Source organism: Wyeomyia smithii, chromosome 2 (genome assembly GCF_029784165.1).
Source record: "Wyeomyia smithii strain HCP4-BCI-WySm-NY-G18 chromosome 2, ASM2978416v1, whole genome shotgun sequence".
NCBI classification, from domain to species: Eukaryota; Metazoa; Arthropoda; class Insecta; order Diptera; family Culicidae; genus Wyeomyia; species Wyeomyia smithii.
Window position 1 is genome coordinate 219,185,071 of NC_073695.1, and position 20,658 is coordinate 219,205,728.

The following is a 20,658-nucleotide window of genomic DNA, read 5'->3' on the forward strand; positions in this document are numbered from 1 at the left end:
TACTCGAGCAACGAATTCCAAAGATACTATAAGGAAAACGGAATTCAAATGATTTATACTGTTCCACTCCTCAGCAAAACGGAGTCAGTGAACGGATTAATAGATCATTGATGGAAAAGGTAAGGCAACGCTTTATGAAAGCGGGTTACCTAAAAAAATGTGGGGTGAAGCATTGAATGCTGCAACATATCTATTGAACCGATCTCCAACAAAAGGGTTAAAGTCAGATAAAACTCCATAGGAAATATGGTTTAAAAGACGACCCAATTTGAAACATTTGAGAATCTTTGGATGCAGAGCATTCAAACAGATCCCAAAGGAGAAACGTCAAAAATTGGATTCCAAGAGTAAATCATTGATCTTTGTGGGCTACGCAAACAATGGTTTTAGATTGAGGAATGTCGAAACACGTTCTATTGAACTTATAAGAAACGAATTCGACGAATCGGTCATAGTTTATCGTGGAAATTGATTGAATGAATTCAAGCCTGGGGAACAGGATTTGATACTTTATACACAATTTCAATTCAAGGATAACTATGAAGATCTCTTTGAAGATCAGGATCATGACAGTGATGGTAAAGGATCAGCTTCTGAAGAAGATCAGGAGAATGATAAACAGGGATCACCATCCGATGAAGATCAAATAGAAGATGCTACCATAGTTGAACAAAATCCAGATCTAGGTGAGAATCAGAATGCATCGGAGGAATCAGTTGGCGAAACTGATTACGGGAGTGCGAATGATAGTCAAGCCGATGGAGAGGAAGATGAATACCAACAAGAATTGAGATAAAGCCAGAGGGATAGAAGACCACCTCATAGGTTCTCGGACTACTCAGCGAGAATGGCTACAATCCAAAGTGGTGAACTTCCGGGACAAACATTCAGGACTTGAAGGTACTAGTGGACTGGGAGGAATGGAAGCAAGCAGTTGCATTGAATAGCAACAATACTTGGACAGTGGTTAACTGTAGTTGCATTGAATAGCAAAAATACTTGGACAGCGGTTAACTTTAATTGCATTGAATAGCAACAATACTTGGACAGTGGTTAACTGTAGTTGCATTGAATGGCAAAAATACTTGGACAGCGGTTAACTGTAATTGCATTGAATAGCAGAAATACTTGGACAGTGGATAACTGTAGTTGCATTGAATGGCAACAATACTTAGATAGTGGTTGACTGTAGTTGCATTGAATGGCAACAATACTTGGACAGCGGTTAACTGTAATTGCATTGAATAGCAACAATGCTTGGACAGTGGTTAACTGTAGTTGCATTGAATGTCAACAATACTTGGACAGTGGTTAACTGTAGTTGCATTGAATGGCAACAATACTTGGACAGTGGTTAACTGTAGTTGTATTACATAGCAACATTACTTGGACAGTGGTTAACTGTAGTTGCATTGAATGGCAACAATACTTGGACATTGGATAACTGTACTTGTATTGAATAGCAACAATACTTGGACAGTGGTTAACTGTAGTTGCATTGAATGGCAATAATACTTGGACAGTGGTTAACTGTATACCAAAAGGAGTAAAACCAATGTACTCAAAATGGATCTTCTCGTTGAAAGAAGATGGAAGGCACAAGGTACGGTTAAGAGCCAAAGGATGTTCACATCGACCAGGATTCGACTATAGTGAAACATTCACACCTGTTGTAAAGCTAGAAAGCGTTCGTTCAGCACTTGCACTTGCAAACGAACATGAATTAATTATACATCAAAAGGATGTCAAAACAACATTTTTGAATGGACAATTGGAAGAGGGAATCTTCATGAAATTGCCAGTCAATGAAAACGGACAAAGGCAGATTGTTCGTCTAAATAAAAGCTTGTATGGACTTAAGCAAGCAAGTAGATCCTGGAACAAACGTTTCAGTGATGCTATGGCAGAACTTGGATTTGTTCTTGCTGCATCTACAAATCGAAATCCAAGGGGATAATCCTAATACTCTATGTAGATGACATTCTGCTAATTGACAAGAACATAGATGAGATATCATGGATTAAGAAAAAAAATTTGGAAGGTTATTCCAAATGAAACATCTTTCTGAAGTGAAGCATTTTCTGGGAATGGAAATCAATCGTGATTTTGAAAATCAAATAACCGAGATTTCTCAGAAGAAATATGTTGAGAGACTTCTCGAAAGATATGGAATGACTGAGTGTAAACCAGTGAGGACACCTCTGGATAGTTGCACTAAATGGTCAAAATCAGAAGGGGAACTTACTGATCAACCATATAGAGAATTGACAGGAAGTCGGTATCAGGATATGCATATAACTTTATGGGAATCTGATTTCGTGGTCAACGAAACGACAGCCAACAATCAGCTTATCAACAAGCGAAGCAGAATTAATTGCACTGTGTGCTGCTGCAAAAGAAGGGATGTGGATAACAAAACTTCTTAATGAATTGGATGTGGTTATAACACCATTCATTATAATGGGGGATAGCATTCCGTGAATAAGCATAGCAGAGGAACCGAGATCGCACCAGAGGATGAAACATCCGGACATCAAATATCTCTTCATACGGGATCTCATCAAGCAAGAACAATGCAATTCATCCCGAGTGTAGATCAACCAGCCGACGCGTTCACCATGGGGTTACCTAAGAACACGCATCGGAGATAGTTCAATATGCTGAATGTGCAAATTGTGGGGAAGTGTTGAGAATAATATTTCACTGCAGTCACTATGAAATGTAAATAATAGCAATTTGCCATTCATCAGGCGCTTTACTTACATCAGTTAGTATGTAGATTGAGAATGTATCTTGATAGCCAGCATTTATGCAATATGACATGTAAAACATGGAATTAAAACCGAGTAGTTTGATTTGGCTTTACAATTCAACAGTAACAACCATGTTAGCGTACTTTGATTATTAAACTTGCGCTTTTCTGAATTTATGACTTTGGCTACAATTGTGAACACATTTCATCACGGTCGAATGTTGATTCTCGTTTCACAAAATAGTGAGATGTAGAATTGTAAATTTTTTGCAACTGCATGAAACCCTGAAAAATCTCCCTCACGCTTTCGCACACATTTTCATGAAAGTCTGCGCAAATACATATATATAAACTTAAAACTCCGAAGATACTTTTATACAACGGCAAATTGAACATAAACTCGAAAAATGTGTGCTTTACAGAAAAATTTGCACATTTAGTATTCCTGTTGTTATTAAAAACTTCGTTTGAGTCATGAATGCGTTCCAGCAAAAAGATACTTACACGCTATCAAAAAACGACGCATGTGAGTGTTCTCTATTTTGAGTGATTAATTCATTTCTTCCTCCCAACTACCCACATCAACCGCTGGCCCTGATGCTCACCTCTCAAGCCAGTCAGGTTTACACAGTTACCACTCTCAAAATATTTTTCACGTTATTGTTACGTGAAATTTCCTGTACTTATTCATTTTCTGTCAATTTTCATGATTTATGTGACAAACATAACATCTACGTGAAAATCACATGCATACTATGTTTTATCACGTAGTATCTACGTGAACTTGGCAACGTCAAACAGAATGAACTCTCTGTGCGAAAATATACAAGAATCAAAATGGCGAAGCTGTTGTGTAATTCGGTCTCTGAACATAAAATTGTAGAGCAACATGTCAAAAGGATCTATCTGCTTTGATCGATTTTTTGATCGATCGGTTTCTTTCAACCACCACGGCTTATTAAACACGTTTCATGATATGTCCTTTACACTATTTGATAGCGGAGAATCTAATCTAGCTTTTTAAATAAAAACCACGTTGGGAATAGTTACTTTAGCTGAACCATTAAACAAATGAAAAGTCAATCAAGAAAATCGATGAAAGTAAATAGACCCGTTTGACATGTTGCTCTACAGTTGATTTCATCGATGGCTTGCCAATGAGTGAGATTAAGAAAAACCATAAGAATTCGACATGGAATCTTTTGCTTACAGATTTTGCACAGATTCAATTCAACGATCCAGGAGTTACCAGAACATAAACAGTAGCAGCTAACAGTAATTATCGACGGTGAATGTCTTAATATTTGTCAGTTTTTATGTCATTCAATCCATTTTCGAATTAATAATTTTGCATACCCGACAGTTCCTTATGGGATTTTCTTTGGGGCTCGATAAAGCCGAGAAACAGAATATTCACTTTGTTCATTATTTGTCGAGCAGTTGGACAGGACGAGGTATGGAGTACTATGGGGCAACGTGTACCAGAAAAAAAAACGCCAGTGTTACGTATGTCTTACGTATGTGGTGCTAGTGTTACCACATACAAACAGACGTACCACTCCATACAAAACTCTAAAAAAATTGTGGTTCCCACTGACTTGTGCGACACCTTCTGAACATAATTCGCAAAAGATTAACTTTCAGTTTTTCTGTTGTTTTTGGCAACACGACGCGCAACAACTGTCAACTTCAGTTCAAAGGGAAAAGGCACGTCAGCGCCACCATTGCTGTGGCGGGAATAATCCGCATAACTGAAACCCATTTGAATTGACCGTTATTTTGATCCACGAAAATAAATTTCGTGGCACGTCTGTTTTTCTGTGGTGTTACTAACGTTAAGTATCTACTGATATAAGCCAAACGATGATTTAATTGAATATTAGTTCACCACCATGGCAAGGGTGGGCCACCTGGCTATAGAGCGAAATTATAGCGGTTATCAGGATGTTCTGATGGTATTTTTAGTTTTAATAGCAGCTTTACGAAATTGGTTATGAAAACCACTAAAAGAATGCAATACGATTTAAATTTTTACTTGGGAGTACACTAAATTTAGCAGATTTATTTCATCGTGTACTTAAGCTATAAAACTGTATATTTTATAGCAAAAGTACTGTATAAATTCGATGCGGCAACCATATTATATCTAAACGACATTTCCACAATTTTATTATTATTTACATATCTGCAGCTGTACCGCACGAATGGCGTTACCGCAAATATAATTATTATTATCAGAATAGTATTAGATGTTTTGGAACAGTATAACAAGTGAAAAGAAGCAGCAATGAATTTGCAGTTATTAGGTAAATTAATGATGTTCTCAATATTAATTTGCATGGCGTATCATTAATTTGCCTTCTCGTCAGAATCATTCGGCCAAAACTACCCGGAAGAATTCGATGGTTCGCTGGATTGCATCTCACTGGCGGTGACATGTGCCTTCAACAAGTACGGAACGTTGCTTGCCGTGGGCTGCAACGATGGACGAATAGTAGTGTGGGACTTTCTCACGAGGGGCATCGCCAAGATCATTTCCGCCCACGTTCACCCGGTGTGCAGTTTGTGTTGGTCCCGAAACGGTCACAAGCTGTTGTCAGCTTCCACGGACAATAATGTCTGCATCTGGGACGTGCTCAGCGGAGACTGCGAACACAAGTATCGGTTTCCGTCGCCGATCCTGAAGGTGCAATTTCATCCGAGAAACGATAACAAGTTTCTGGTTTGCCCTATGCGGTATGCGGCGGTTTTGGTCGATATCGGTGGAAAGCATCAGTGTTTGCCGCTGGATAATGATGTAATTGCTGTTTTATGTTTTATATAATATAAATGATCTATGAATCAAAGCTTTTTAACATTGCATTTTAGGGAGATTTGAACATTGTAGCTTCATTCGATCGGAGAGGAGAGCATATCTATTCGGGCAATGCTAAAGGAAAAATCCTTGTGCTGAATTCTCACACTCTCGAAATCGTTGCCAGTTTCAAAATTGCGGTGGGAACTTCCAGCGCGACAGCCGTGAAAAGTATAGAATTCGCTAGAAGGGGAGAGTATGTTGAACAGTCTATATTTGAGAGTTGCGTAAACAGAAAATTAATCTGATGTAATTACAGAGCATTTTTGGTAAACACCTCTGATCGAGTGATTCGGGTATACGACTCGAAGGAAGTTGTAACTTGCGGGAAAGAAGGCGAACCAGAACCAATTCAAAAGCTTCAAGATCTTGTTAACAAGTTAGTTTTGCTTGAAACCTAACTCTCAGACTGATACACTTTAATTATGTATTACAGAACCACCTGGAAGAAGTGTTGTTTCTCAGGAGATGGTGAATACATTTGCGCCGGAAGTGCGCGCCAGCACGCGCTTTATGTTTGGGAGAAATCCATCGGCAATCTCGTGAAAATCCTTCACGGAACTAAGGGCGAACTTCTGCTGGATGTTGTTTGGCATCCAGTCCGTCCAATCATAGCCAGTATTAGCTCGGGATTGGTTTCAATCTGGGCTCAAAATCAGGTGGAAAATTGGTCCGCTTTCGCACCGGATTTCAAAGAACTTGATGAAAATGTGGAGTATGAGGAACGGGAGTCAGAGTTCGACATCACCGATGAAGATAAATCGGTTGATCTTGCTGCGGAGTCCAAGCACGATGAGGAGGTCGAGGTGGACGTTGTTTCTGCCGAACCAATCGCGGCTTTCTGTTCCTCGGATGAGGAGTATGAGGACGAAAATGCACTGCAATTTCTACCGATGGCTCCGGAAGTTGAAGATCCCGAGGATGGCTGGGGGTCGCAGGATAATTCGGAAACGTTACTAACAGGCTTCAATAACAACCCGACCGAACATGATCCGCTCTCGATGAAGGAAAATGAACCTGCTTCTAAGAAACGTAAAGCCAGTTTATATGATATTGCACTAGATAATGCTCCGATTGAAGGTGAGTGAGGAAAGCATAACAGATTAGTGTCAGTGCTAAGTAAAATTTGTGTCGTTTCAGATGTTCACCCTCTTCTGCAGAACAAGGCAAACAAGGATAAAGTGACTGCCGCTAATAAAAAGACAGCAGGTCGACCTAGAAAGTAGTGTTTTTTCTCACACATTCGTTAGAGTTCAGTTTTCTGTGATCTGCGATGGTTTACTATTCAAAACCGGTACAAATTCAGATTCGTAATGAAAACATTTTTAGTCTACAGAGATGAACATGAATTTCATTTGTTTGATTTGTAAATAAATCTACTTCAGACAAACGAAGCTTCGATAAATAGTAACAGTACAAGTTCTATATAGAGTTATCTTTATTTTCCTAGTAAGGTGATACACTGATCGCGTACAATTCCACAGTTTACGCGCAGTGACAGAATGCCATTAAATACAAACAAATTCATTTGACTACCGCTACTGTTGATGAATACACATCTAAAATTGTTCATCAGGTGACTTTTTGTAACACAAAGAGCTTCTCTTCTGCTGCTATTGCTAAGCACGTTTCAAAAACGTTGCTATCGAATTACATCGACAGATGGGTGAACACCAAAGAGATTCGGACAGAGTGGACTCTACGACGTGCTGTTGTTTTCCATTTCTGTTCGGGCAAATTCCTGTATCTTGTTGGTTAGAAATGTCATTAGAAATCGTCGCCGCTGGTCCCGCTCGCCATCGGTGTAAGCATACACATCGTTCCCGGTTGGCGTTCGAACTATCGGTGTCTGGCTGCGGATCATTAGCCGACCAAAAACGGTTGCTGCAACGATGAATGGGAAAAATCTATAGAATTATACGAAAGCTAAGAAAAAGTAGAAACGCACCTAAAACCTCCAAGCGTATGCTGGGATTACGTCGACGCAGTTCTATGAGGAACATGCAGATGTATAGAAACACCAGCTTGTGAACGGGTTTTAGCTTCGTCCGAATGAGTTCCTTGCAGCGCTCGTAGTTGTCCGCATAGACGATGCACTCTCGTTCGGTGATGGTAACTACCGGATCGGGTAAAGATTCTAGAAGAATTAGAAGAGCTTCTGCTGCGGTCTTAGGAATACCCGCTGATATTGTGAATAGTTAAGGAAAATATATGAATAAAGGTCGTAGCAGTGCGCAGCTGTTTTTGTTCGGAATAGTATTCTTCCAACAGTAGAAAGCTACATTTTTTGGAAGAGTGTCCAAAAATCTACCACCAGGAAGAATTTGAACTCCATGCGCACGGCTACGAGAATATAAACCATAGAAGAAAAAAAACCTTTTTAAAAGGATACGAAACGGTTCTGACGACCAACTGTCCAACCAGTCACGGATTTCCAAAATATTCTCATGCCCTGAGTAGGTCCGATTTAGCGTAAACAGATTCGCAGTTTCCATTCCGTTGTTGTACAGGTAATCGATTAACCGCCAAATTTCCCTGGGAATCCTCAGGTTTTCATCTCCAGTCAAATCAATCAGTTTTTCCTCCTTCTCCAGTGCAATCAACTCATTGATTTCGTACTCGAAAATCGGCTTGTTAAGCTTCATTAGCGTTTCAAGTGAAACACCGAAACAACTTTGCTTATACTCTCCGAAAATGGTAATAAATATGTCACGGCCGTTTTCTACGTGTAGGACCAGAATATCGAGTGGGATTTTTACACCTGCCCTCGCATCTTTAAGCTTCTTCAGCATCTGGGAAGCAGCTTTCGCATCCACAAATATATCCACCCTTATACTGAGACTGTTCCCCGTAATCAGCTCACCCGATTTGTGGCTGATGTGGATGAAATCTTCACACACGTGACTGTTCCGGTCGTCTTTCGCAGCAAAGCGAAACCGCACGGGAAGGTGACAGTTGTTCGCTACCAGCAACTCTCGGGAGTACTTCTCATTAAATCTGATCAAGCCGAAATCAAGGTCCGTTTGCTCCACTGTTATCTAGTTAATGGCGTAATGTAAGTATCAAAGTTAGAACATTATTTAAACTATTATACCTGTGGTTGATTGTCGTTTTCGTATTTGTCGACAGTTTTTAGAACTTCCTCGTGAACTCTTTTAAACTTCTCATTATCTTTTGTTTCTACCTGCAATTCAGATTGAACCAAATAGAATAATATTTGTGAAAAAACAGCCTACGTTTACTTACATTAACTTTAAACACTGCGTAAACCGGTTTGTGGTCGCTCCTTCTCAGTTGCATTACACTATCATATTTTAGCAGTTCTATCCGAGCTCCTTTCCACAGTATTCGGTCGCACCACGCCGGGCAGCGGCTCTTTTCGCTACTGTCCCAAACATCCGTGCCGGGATTGTACTTATATGTCGGACCGAACAGTATCTTTCCCTCCTTGTATTCGCGGAAAATGCGCTTCCTCAGTTTTTCCAAGTACAGCTGATCGTAAGGGTAAAGCTGGTTATAGTCACAATCTTTTTCGTTTACGAACTCCTGCGTAATTTCCCCGTTAAGTCGGTAGTTTAAATCGCCTATCCAGAATATGTGACTAAAATTATAGCGAACGTTTTTTACTATCTTCTTATTAAAGTTCCACTATTAACACTTACTGATGCTCATCAATCGATCGACCACGGAATGTTTTCTCGAACGACATCCTTTTAATTATCTCGTCATGATCTTCGTTACGGCGGTCCACCTCCTGGGTGTGAGCCGCCAGGTGAGAGTTCACAAAGCACAGCAGAGCCTCATTCAACTGAAAACTCACGCCCACTCCACCTTTATTACCCTACAAAATAAACTTCATTAGTATTGTGACGAATTCAACTATAAACGCCATACCCATTTCAATGTCCCCGTTCCAACGGCTGCTGTTAGGCAATCAGAGATTTGATCCCGCAGCGACTTTTTGACCGCGACCGTTAGCATCATACCGACTAATCGGACTGAGGCCAGCTCCTCGTACTCAGCACCTTTATGAAGACCCATCATTACCTTTTTACTAGAAAGAAAATGTACTCACAGTTTTACTCATTTTTCATAACCCCATCTAGTAAGCAAATAAATACTCACACCCACGTACGATCAATTTTCGTCTCGTTCATGATTATCTTCTCCGGTGTCCACTCAATCTCCTGAAAACCAACAGCGTAAATATCAGGCGGGTCGTCCGTAGTGGAAAGCCACTCCGGCAGCTCGATATCCTCGGACGTCTGCCCGTTTACATTCCACGTCGCGGTATAGATTTTGTAAGGCTCGCACACAATGTACTCGTGTCGTCTCCGATCGAGCTCTTCCTTGAATTTCGAATCTCTGGTTTTCGGTGCTTGGCTGCCGTCGGCAATACTTCGGTCAATCGCCCGCATATCAGCCCGTTTGTAATAGTCAAGCCACTTGAAACTTAGAGGATACGATGCAGCAGCTGCTTGCGTGGAAGCACTTTTGAAATTGGCAATTTGCTCTTTCAGTTTGCCGATAAAGTTGTCTTTCGAGGCGCTTACTTCCGAAGTCGCCTGGTAGTAGTACACGGTTGGTTCATTTTGAAGAAATATTGTAAACTGGTGGCTGGAAATCGATCCCGTAGAACCCGATTCTAAAATTAGAAAACGAAAAATAATTGCTTTCTATTGCATAACAGCAGAGAACCTTACCTGGATTCACCCAAAACGTCTCATTAATCGGATAGACTGCAGCAACCGTTAAGTCAGAGATGCTCTTCGGCGGGTAACAGTTGATCGAAAAAGCAAACAAAGCTGACGTAAAATCCGAACTTACGATTACCAGAAGCCGGTTCTGATGCTTGTTACCTACTATTTGATAACCTTCGAAAATCTACCGATTAATTTTGTTTAGGAAAGTATACACAACGGCGGATGCCCTCATCGGTTTTTCAACTCAAATGATTGCTTTAATTATTTTTCTACAAACATAAATGACGTCATCGCATTTCCTGTTCAGAATTCATCATTCTTCATAAGTATAAACCTTCTCTACATAAACAGCTTAACACAAGGTCGTCTCATAAAGTGCAATGTAGCTGATGTAAACAAACGACTTATGTTAGTATACTCATGTTAATATCAATAATGCACCACGCACACTACTATAGCAGTTCAACGTTCTTGATGTAAATTTCAAAAACCAAAATCAATAGCGTTAATACCCATATTTTTTTGTTGTTTCAAAAGGATACCGCCAAAATTGATTCACCTTCGTGAAACTTTTGCGTGACTGTTGCAATGATAGTGGATTCATAACTTGTGGAGTTCATTGTTCCTTCAGATTTTATCTTATCTACTTTTTCCTGCAGCAAACCTTCACAGCTAAGCTTAAGAACAGGCCAAAAACTCGCTGCATAGAACTCCAATAGTTTAACTGATGATTAAAATTATTTTGCACTTTAATTTTACATCTATAAAACAAAAATTAAACTGTAAAATACTGTTCGAGCTCTTCTACGGTTTCAGTTTTTTGCACACGCCTGTCAAATAAACCACACCATGATGTATATGCGAGATATGCGATCATGACAAAAGTATTTCGGCATAAAAAATGTAAACAATGTTTTATAGCATGCTAGTACTACACAGAGAAAAATATCGTTATTGGTTTTACTGAATTAATCTATTTTTTTGCATTGCCACATACCCCACATAATCAAAAACCATTGCTGAAGCGGTAAGGACTTATACTGTACTTAATGAAGTATGGTAACTGTTCGTGATAATATATTTTATCAGTTATAACTGTACTAAATTGAATGACTTAAACTATTGAGCTACAATATTATATTCAGTATCCCCAAATAGGATAGTGAGCACTATTTGTTCACCACACCTTCAACGGTTGAAGCTCTATCGAAAAACAAAGTGATATATTCCAGCAAACGCTGTAGTCGCAGGTTTTTGTCAAACTATAATGGAAGTTAATCAAATTGGTCACAAATCTTTCGGTTCTAGTATTTATATGAACAATATTTTTTTCTCTCCAGTATCTCCGAGCAGAACGATGTTAAAGTCGACATTGCACGACGAATAAAAAACAGCGCCCCTCGCAGCCCGGAAGAATACAAATAGGACTACTCACAAAGAGAAATGTGCTACATGGCTAGCAAGTGATGATATCTGCAGGTGAAAAACATAAACATCATAGGTGTCGATGGTTGTGAGGTGGCGTGATCCACTCACAACCAACCCAACTGGTCTAGATTCAATCCTAGCCGACACCGGGAGATTTTCTGAGGCGAAAAATCTCTGGGATCACGCCTTCCATCGCATGAGGAAGAAAAGCCGTTGGCGCCGGTCCGTTAATAAACGGGTCGTGAGTTAGGGTCCTGGGTGTGGAGTCGCCTCCCTGGGCGTCGGTGATTGGCCACAACAGTGGCGGAACTAGACCGACGGAAAATAAGCGAGAATAAAAAAAATAAAAAAATAAATATACCAATCATGAAATGATACCTGAACAACTGGAAACTACTTCAAAATAACATATTTATACTATATGAAGAATAGTTTTAGTACAAAATTTTGGATTATTAGTTTACCATATCGTGTATAATATCGAAAAATATATGTTCGCCCGCATAAACAAATACCATACACGAATTGTTTCCCGTATAGTATCTTAACCATTTATGAAAAAGTCACATAACCATTTACATACCATATCAGCTTCAGTTTTGACCATCTAGTTTATAGTAAACTGAGAAATAACCATTTTGTGAACTAGGCGTTAGGTATGGTTACCATTCAAAAACAGCGATTTTCCCGAACATATTTTTTTCGATATTATACATGATATGGTAAACTAATAATCCAAAATTTTGTACTAAAACTATTCTTCATATAGTATAAATATGTTATTTTGAAGTAGTTTCCAGTTGTTCAGGTATTATTTCATGAATGGTATATTTATATTGATTTATATTCTGATAATCGTTCGTGGAATAGTTGTGATATTGTTTTCAATATTATTAAGATTGTTACTGGCGATTTCTTTATTTTTTTTTTTCAAAAACATGATGTTTATGTTTTTCACCTGCAGATATCATCACTTGCTAGCCATGTAGCATATTTCTCTTTGTGAGTAGTCCTATTTGTATTCTTCCGGGCTGCGAGGGGCGCTGTTTTGCATTCGTCGTGCAATGTCGACTTCAACATCGTTCTGCTCGGAGATACTGGATAGAAAAAAATTTTGTTCATATAAATACTAAAACCGAAAGATTTGTGACCAATTTGATTACCTTCCATTATAGTTTGACAAAAACCTGCGACTACAGCGTTTGCTGGAATATATCACTTTGTTTTTCGATAGAGCTTCAACCGTTGAAGGTGTGATGAACAAATAGTGCTCACTATCCTATTTGGGGATACTGAATATAATATTGTAGCTCAATAGTTTAAAGCCTGTAGTACACTCTTTGTCTAATGGTCAAATATTTGACCTTCTGACATAATGGTCAAATTTATTTGACATCATGGTTGTTGTTTGCCCGTGTTTGCCCCATGTTAAAATTGGAGAGTGACAAATAATTATCTTTGACCAAATTTTTATCTGTCAAAAAGTGACAAATATTTGACGCTCGGTCAAAGAGTGTACTACAGGCTTGAGTCATTCAATTAAGTACAGTAATAACTGATAAAAGATATTATCACGAACAGTTACCATACTTCATTAAGTACAGTTTAAGTCCTTACCGCTTCAGCAATGGTTTTTGGTTATGCGGGTAACCATACCTAACGCCTAGTTCACCAAATGGTTATTCCTTAGTTTACTATAAACTAGATGGTCAAAACTGAAGCTGATATGGTATGTAAATGGTTATGTGACTTTTTCATAAATGGTTAAGCTACTATACGGGAAACAATTCGTGTATGGTATTTGTTTATGCGGGACGCCAAAACACTCATTTATTTCTTTAACGTCTTTCTCGGACGATTTAATTCTGCAACTTTGATTCATCAGGCGTTAGTAGATACTTAAAAATGTAGCACACGTAAACTGTTTGAAATTATACTTAACAACTGTCAGATGTTTAACGGTTTTAACCTAGACGCTAGACACCTTTATTTTCATGACAAATATTTCGATAGTATTACACAATATTGGTTGATATATTTTGATATTTATCGTTTATCTGTCAGTTGACATTCTCCAACGATAATGTAACGCTTGATGTAACGGCAATGAGCTATGATATAGATAGAGGGATGCCCGAAAATGGAACAGTAAATACTTTTTAATATTGAATATTGGAAATATTTCGCAATATATCAAGAGTGTCTTACCCCTAGGTTTTAACGACTAGACAATTTCTCTCGTCAAGATTCAACCAAAGAAAAAAATCGTTCGAAATAAGTCCGTTTCTTTTCGGGGTCAAGATAAAAGTACTGAACAATTTTCAACATTTCTGAATATCCGGCATCATTCAGGAAAATCAGGACAAATGCTAAAATATGAAAAATGAATCAGGACGCTCCACAGGGGTCTCAAAATCAGGACATGTCCTGCTAAATCAGGACGAATGGTATCCCTAGTAATAGCCAAAATCAAATTACACAAGAGTCTTTTTACGAGGATTTTTACGCGTATTTCGGAATTCACGGGTTTTTTAACGCGGATTTCAAAATTTAGGCGTTTTTTTACACGGATTTTAGAATTTACGTGGTTTTCACGCGCTACATAAAAAAGAATTTATTATACCTTCTTTTGGTAACTTTTGCCAAAATCTAATAAAATTTAATAGATTTTGCATGCAGCGACCTAACCTCACTTTTTTACAGTTCCCGACTAGGTTCTCGAAGGTTTGTTTACAAACTGTTAAAATTTGGAGCGACAAATCAAACTTTCGTGTTCTTACAAAGATTGTGACTTATTCCATAAGAAAGCGCATGAGAAACTAGTAAAAATGAATACATTTGCATTAGAGTAGGTTCATCCCGGAAAGCATTAGAACAAAACCCTCTTTCGGCTCCAACGAAAATAAATCTATGTTCACAAAATGCACCTTCCGGAACTGGCAAATGACGTCATCGTGCAATGATCTATTCTGATAACCACCTCCCTGGCAGCGTAACCTCATTATCTTTAGTTTGACAGTACCCCCGTTATGGCGAACCTCCCGATTCCGAGCTCCAACCAACAATGGCCACAGAGGGAAGATCAGGCCTTAGACGCGCCTATGCTTTTGCACTGGGTTGTATGTGACATTTTTTGGCTTCATTTCCATTTAGAACCCACCGTGGTTCCATAATGTTGCTTGTTATTTTTCGGTCATAAAAAGATGGCGTCTTTAATGGGCCTGGGGAAGACTCCTGTTCAGTGTTGCCTGGTCTATCGATGTCGCAGTTAATAGCAGTGTGAAGCACAGCAGTGTAAACAGACCGATGTCATGGCAACTTTTTCCTGAAGCCGCCGCCGATGATGATGGCGCTAGTGGTAAACATAAAATGTGAACATAAAATATGTTCATAAGCTCCGTTCATTGGGCCGCATGTGTTACGGTTTTTTGTGTGCTTGTAACTATATTGAATGTAAGGCAATCCAGAACGTGTTAAAACAAGCTCGATAACTGAAAAGGGGGCCCCCACAACCCTCAATTAGGCACTGGCTGTTGCATATGTAAGAGGTTTTCGGATGCCGAGAAGATCAGAAGTAGTATCATACACGCTGAATGTCAGCAAGTAGTGTGTTGCGACGGACTATCTTGATGGGATAAGACGTACATGCCGGAGAGAACGGACCATTTCTCGACTTTTCGACCGGATAGGATTCGGACAAGGGGTCGAAATTAGAACCACAAAACTATTTTTCACCCGACGAATAAAGTTTTAACGAATATTGAAAAGCTTTTTATTTCATATGAACTAGTTTGTTACAATGGTTGTTAGGTAACGAAAAAATTTCACCATTTATCCGCTCATGGCTTGCTTGTCGCCAACCAACACTGAACAATAAGTCATCAATAAGAAACGATGAGAGACACCTTTTGGAAAATTATCCAGATATGGCCATAGCCTCCGTTTGACTGGCACGAAAGAGTCATGTTCCGCTGTTTGGGGAAGAACTCAAGTAGAGCTGAACAGTTTAGGCCCGCCGATTAAATCCTAACTGTAAACCTGTAAATTGCTTGCTCAAACATATTGAATTTGAATTATCCCATTTATTCCACATTCAAATTACAAACCATCTTATCTGAATTGGTCTTGTTTGATCACACGACTTTTTAGTGAGAAAAATCTAAAATGTAATTATAATTCATCAAAAAAGAGTGACAATTTAATTCTAAATGTTTGCAGTTGTGTTCAGATAAACGAGCAAGTATTAAGGAAAAACTTTAGCACTACAATTGAGTGACACGAACCAGTGGCGGTGCACTCCATATCCAGCTTTTTACGCGCCATAATGGCGGACGCTATAATGCGAAGTTCGTAATGAATTAACCACCCTTTTGACAACTCTGCTTACGTCAGTTTGAAGTCTTCATACAATTTATCAAAAGAAAAATATTTCTGGCAACATTTGTGTTGCCAATTTTTCAGAAATCGCAAATCTGACGTAAGCAGAGAGGTTCGCATATTACGAACACGCATTATAGCGACCGCCTTTATAGTGCGTAAAAACCTGGATACTACATTCAGGTGTGTTTTTTATGGTTGTGAGTGCGTTCATCTGTTTAGTTGATATGAAAATAAAATATCTTAAAAAAAAAATAACAATAGTTATAGAATATTATTAATTCTAACTGCTATTTTATCTGTCCACCTCTGTAGTTGTTTGATCTGGTTAAGTAATATTGTTATTCAATATAGAGTTCCTCTCTCTATTTTTATGGTTTTGCCAGAGTAAATCGTCTAATGAGCTAGTATTCCACACGAATGAATCATGGGATGAACCCTAATGGTTACCGTTAACGTACAAACTATAAAATCCCTTGCGATTATGGAAAGAGTGCTTGATACGAGTTGGAGAAATTATTTTGACTTGGGTCCCTATACACGTAACCGAGTACACCAAGGAATCTCGTTCTTTTATAGAGTGCAAGTTTTTGGTGTTTTTTTTCGCTCTCATCGAATGGGGAACATATGTTCAATATGTGTGAGTGAAATGATGATAATTACAGAAAATCCTTTACACTTGAAAAACTACATCACAAAACACCATCAAAATGGGAGCGAAAAATAAATAACACCGAGGAGAAAACAGGAATTTCTTCAATGAAAATTTGTTGCAAGTTACGTTGTTTATAACTTGCATTCAAAAGAATGTTGGAAAATAACACTTTATCATTAATTATTTTGCTTGCCTTTCGATAACACTCTTACTGTCACTGGACTTATTTCTTCTTTGATTGAGCATATGCGCTGACGACATATACTAACAAAATGGCTTAAACTTTTTTTCCCATCCCATTCTCAACATTTTTGGAGGGGTGGGGGGTCAACATAAAATGAAATAAAAATTTGCATCGGCCTTCATTAACGTGTGCAGCTAAGTGAAACAATAAAATAGTATCAAACTTATGACAACTGGAATTGTGATATTATTACTTAAGCCTCTGATACTGATTGGCATATGCTTTTTCCGACATTTGTAAACTGTAGAATGAATCTATGACTGTAAACAATTGTGTAAATTCAAGAGACATTCTCAAAAACAAAAATTACAGTGTATTTTACGGTGAGAACAGTAAATGGACAACGCTTTTTATTGTGACCTTGAAAAGCTTGGTATTTTTACTGTAAGCAAACAAACTTTTGACGTGGGACTACGTCTTTCTCCACTATACTGAGGTGCATCCTGTGAAAACTGGATTGAACATGTAACGTTTTTGGTTGGCGGAATGGAAGATTTTAGATGCTAATAGCGCTCAAACAACTGTTCCGATTTCAATAGTTAATATACCGTATAACATGATAATTTTAGTTACCATTTTCTTATTACTCCGTGAAAATTGCGGAAAAGTTTGAAAGTCGAATATCCACATACATTTTTCATACGATTGGTATATTTCCGCAACGCAGACTTCAAAAACAGACGAAATGATTTCACGCTAGCAATGCCAGCCAATTGGCATCGCATTCATCACCCAACGTCAGCGACGAAGAAAGAAAGCAGAGATGCTTCCAGGTGATTGGTTCTTCCCCCAATCACCCAAGTTCCCCACACCGAATGACGCTATAAAAGGACATTCCGTGTTGAGAGAAAAACATTCCCTGGTCGACCGTCAAAGCAAACAGTACGGTTTTCCTTCGATCTGAGTTGGACCCCACCAGTGGTAATCTAATTCAAATATCGTTGTTGGAATACAGCCCGAAATTGGACGTGAACGGCACTGGGGACCATTGGAAGACTTTGAAGCCGTTTGGGTGCTGCCGATAGTGTAGGTATAGTGTGTCGTATATCAAGCGTGTGGGTTAGGGTGTCCCAAAATAACGTTTTGTCAAAAAGTCTGGGGGCTCAACCGGAAAATGATCTGTTATGGTGTAGCAAAAAAACTTTTGTATGACGACACCTTTGGATAATGTTTAAACATTGTGCTAATTTGAGTTTTATGAAAAAAATCAATTTTTCATGTTTTTTTATTTTAAATTGATTTTATCACTTAAAAATCCTATAAAACAAAACCCAAATATATTTTTTGCGTATTCTACGGAGTGCAAACTAAAAGAAAAAAAAATATTTCGGCTTGTTCTGGCTCAAATTTCATTTTTTCAAATATTTTAGCTCTCCTGAAAATTCTTAATTTGGGTGTTTTCTGAAATTAAACCTCTAAAAAGTGGACCAAGCTTAACGCTAGCAACCATACTATACCATATAGAGATGGAAAATTTTATGAGGAAAAACTTCCTCGAAGACACAAAAATCCTATCTTGAAACGTTGTTAAGCTATTCGAGTTTTACTATGGAAAGAATATCGTAAAATAGAAAAATCTTCAGCGTATGTAACATCAAGCCAATCATTCTTGACTACGACTGCTTAGCGACATTAGTTTGTTTGAATTTGTATCAATATACAGAGTAGGCACTGCAGATTAACCAGTATTTATTGTTCCTTGAAGCCTGAACGATGTCGCCTAAACTTGAAGTTAAAAGAGACATTTTAACAGGCGATTCCCAAAAGAAATTGTCCAAGACACATCTTCCTTCTGAACAAGAGGTATTAAGCTTCTATCGATTTAATCGTGAGGATAAATAAAATCAGTTTCTGAGAGTACTGATATTGTTGCATATAATAAAATCACAAACCACCTATGGTATTTGTCGGAGATTAATATAAACGTGGTCAGTAACGATATGAAGCGAAAAATGCTCATAATAAAAACAGAGCCCCCAGAGTATCTGGCACAACGTTATTTTGGGACACCCTAGTGTGGGTGTGTATATATGGGTGTGTGAATAGCGTGTGTGTGTATGTGTGAGTGGCGTGTGCGTGTATGTGTGTGTATGTGTCAGTAACGTGTGTGTGTATGTGTAAGTAACGTATGTGTGTGTATGTATGTGTGTGTATGCATGTGTGTGTATGTATGTGTATGTGTGGTTGTGTCTGTGTTTGTGTGTGTTTGTCTGTGTTTGTGTGTGTGTCTGTGTGTGTGTGTCTGTGTGTGTCTGTGTGTGTATGTGTGTGTATGTTTGTGTGTGTTCGTGTGTGTGTGTATTACGTGTATGTGTGTATGTGTGTAAAACATGTGTGTGCAAAAATCCATTTATCCGAGGTAAATATATTAATGACAGAATACGTTTATTTGTAACATGGGACTGACAAAAATTCATATTTCTAATCTAATCTAATCAATTTAGCAACAAAACTTTTTCTTGCGATTTTTTGAGAGCACCGGGTATGTGAAAAAGTTTTTGAGGTTCAAGCAAAAAGTTATGAGAAATTACATGGGACTGTTATGCATTTATGGGCAGTTCATTTGGGTATTGGTGTCTGTATGCTGTGGTTGATGACAGGTGTATGTGGTTTTGCCTTTCTCCTAGAAAGGTATAGCAATCACTGGAAAAACCAAAGGTATAAAAGTGGCCCAATGGCCGAATATCATATACCACTCGACCCCTTTCGACGAACTGAGCATTTTCTGTATGTATATATGTATGCGTGTATGTGTGTGTGTATGTGCAACTTTTTTTTCTCAGTCACTTTCCTCAGAGATGGCTGGACCGATTTTCATGAAATTAATTGCAAATGAAAGGTCTAGTTGCGCCATAGGTTGCTATTGAATTTCATTGTAATCGGATTTTTAATTTAGAGGTTATGTATCAAAATGTAAAAATCACGAAACATCAATATCTCAGAAACCACATAACCGATTTTAATAAAACTGGTTTCAAGTGATTGGGCTTTCTCCAAAACCCTTAACTTTTAAATTTCGTTATGATTGAACATATGGTTCAAAAGTTATGTAAAGAAAAGTTATCCTGAGGTTGTTTAAACTCACTCATTTTTGTCAGACATGGCTGAACAGATTTTCACAAAATTAGTGTTAAATGAAAGGAAAGTCGGATTGTAACTTTGTCCGTTGTTAATAAAAATGTGAAATCACATAATGACAGTAAACTTATTGACTTTCTCCTAACGATCACTGGCTAATTAAAAGGTAGAAAAGTGATCCAAATGGCCGAATGTCATATACTACTCGACACAGTTCGACGAACCGAGCATTTTCTGCATGTATGCATGTATAGGTGAAATGGTCTGACCGATTCTTCCTATTTTGGTATTTGACACCAGGGTTTATTTGCCGCTTAGGTTACTATTGAATTTCATTGTAATCAAACTTTCAGTTTTGGCGCTGCGGCAAAATGTGAAAATCGCTTCTATATCTCAGAAGCTATGAACATAGTTGAATTCAAATTAATGGGCTTTAAAACCCTTAAACAATGAATTTCATAATGTTTAAACAAGTGGTTTAAAAGTTATAGAAAAATACGTAACCCAGAGACTGTTTAAAACTATAGCTACGATCAAAATATGTGGCCTCAACATCATTTAAATTTG

General features: G+C 38.3%; 2 protein-coding genes across 2 annotated transcripts; one reads left to right on the forward strand and one right to left on the reverse strand.

The window, feature by feature from the left end:
* The first annotated feature begins 4,918 nt into the window (after positions 1 to 4,918).
* On the forward strand, positions 4,919 to 7,824 carry LOC129724135 (retinoblastoma-binding protein 5 homolog). The gene is made up of 6 exons (XM_055678783.1): positions 4,919 to 5,058; positions 5,122 to 5,549; positions 5,621 to 5,802; positions 5,866 to 5,985; positions 6,043 to 6,686; positions 6,747 to 7,824. The coding sequence occupies exons 1-6, from the start codon at positions 5,040 to 5,042 to the stop codon at positions 6,830 to 6,832; spliced, it is 1,479 nt and encodes a 492-aa protein (XP_055534758.1). The 5' UTR covers positions 4,919 to 5,039; the 3' UTR covers positions 6,833 to 7,824.
* LOC129724134 (inositol polyphosphate 5-phosphatase OCRL) lies at positions 7,027 to 11,167 on the reverse strand. The gene is made up of 10 exons (XM_055678782.1): positions 10,852 to 11,167; positions 10,310 to 10,490; positions 9,732 to 10,251; positions 9,501 to 9,660; positions 9,269 to 9,447; positions 8,853 to 9,207; positions 8,701 to 8,790; positions 7,999 to 8,644; positions 7,555 to 7,788; positions 7,027 to 7,490 (listed from the first exon to the last, which is right to left on the reverse strand). The coding sequence occupies exons 1-10, from the start codon at positions 10,927 to 10,929 to the stop codon at positions 7,306 to 7,308; spliced, it is 2,628 nt and encodes an 875-aa protein (XP_055534757.1). The 5' UTR covers positions 10,930 to 11,167; the 3' UTR covers positions 7,027 to 7,305.
* Positions 11,168 to 20,658: the final 9,491 nt, after the last annotated feature.

Bases quoted from the DNA above. Each gene is read 5' to 3' on its own strand.
- LOC129724135 (XM_055678783.1), top strand. The intron at 5,986-6,042 runs GTTAGTTTTGCT...TATGTATTACAG, and splicing joins CTTCAAGATCTTGTTAACAA to AACCACCTGGAAGAAGTGTT. The intron at 6,687-6,746 runs GTGAGTGAGGAA...GTGTCGTTTCAG, and splicing joins AGATAATGCTCCGATTGAAG to ATGTTCACCCTCTTCTGCAG.
- LOC129724134 (XM_055678782.1), bottom strand. From the start codon at position 10,929: ATGAACTCCACAAGTTATGAATCCACTATCATTGCAACAGTCACGCAA. The intron at 10,252-10,309 runs GTAAGGTTCTCT...TTCTAATTTTAG, and splicing joins GACGTTTTGGGTGAATCCAG to AATCGGGTTCTACGGGATCG. The intron at 8,791-8,852 runs GTAAGTAAACGT...TCTGAATTGCAG, and splicing joins ACGCAGTGTTTAAAGTTAAT to GTAGAAACAAAAGATAATGA.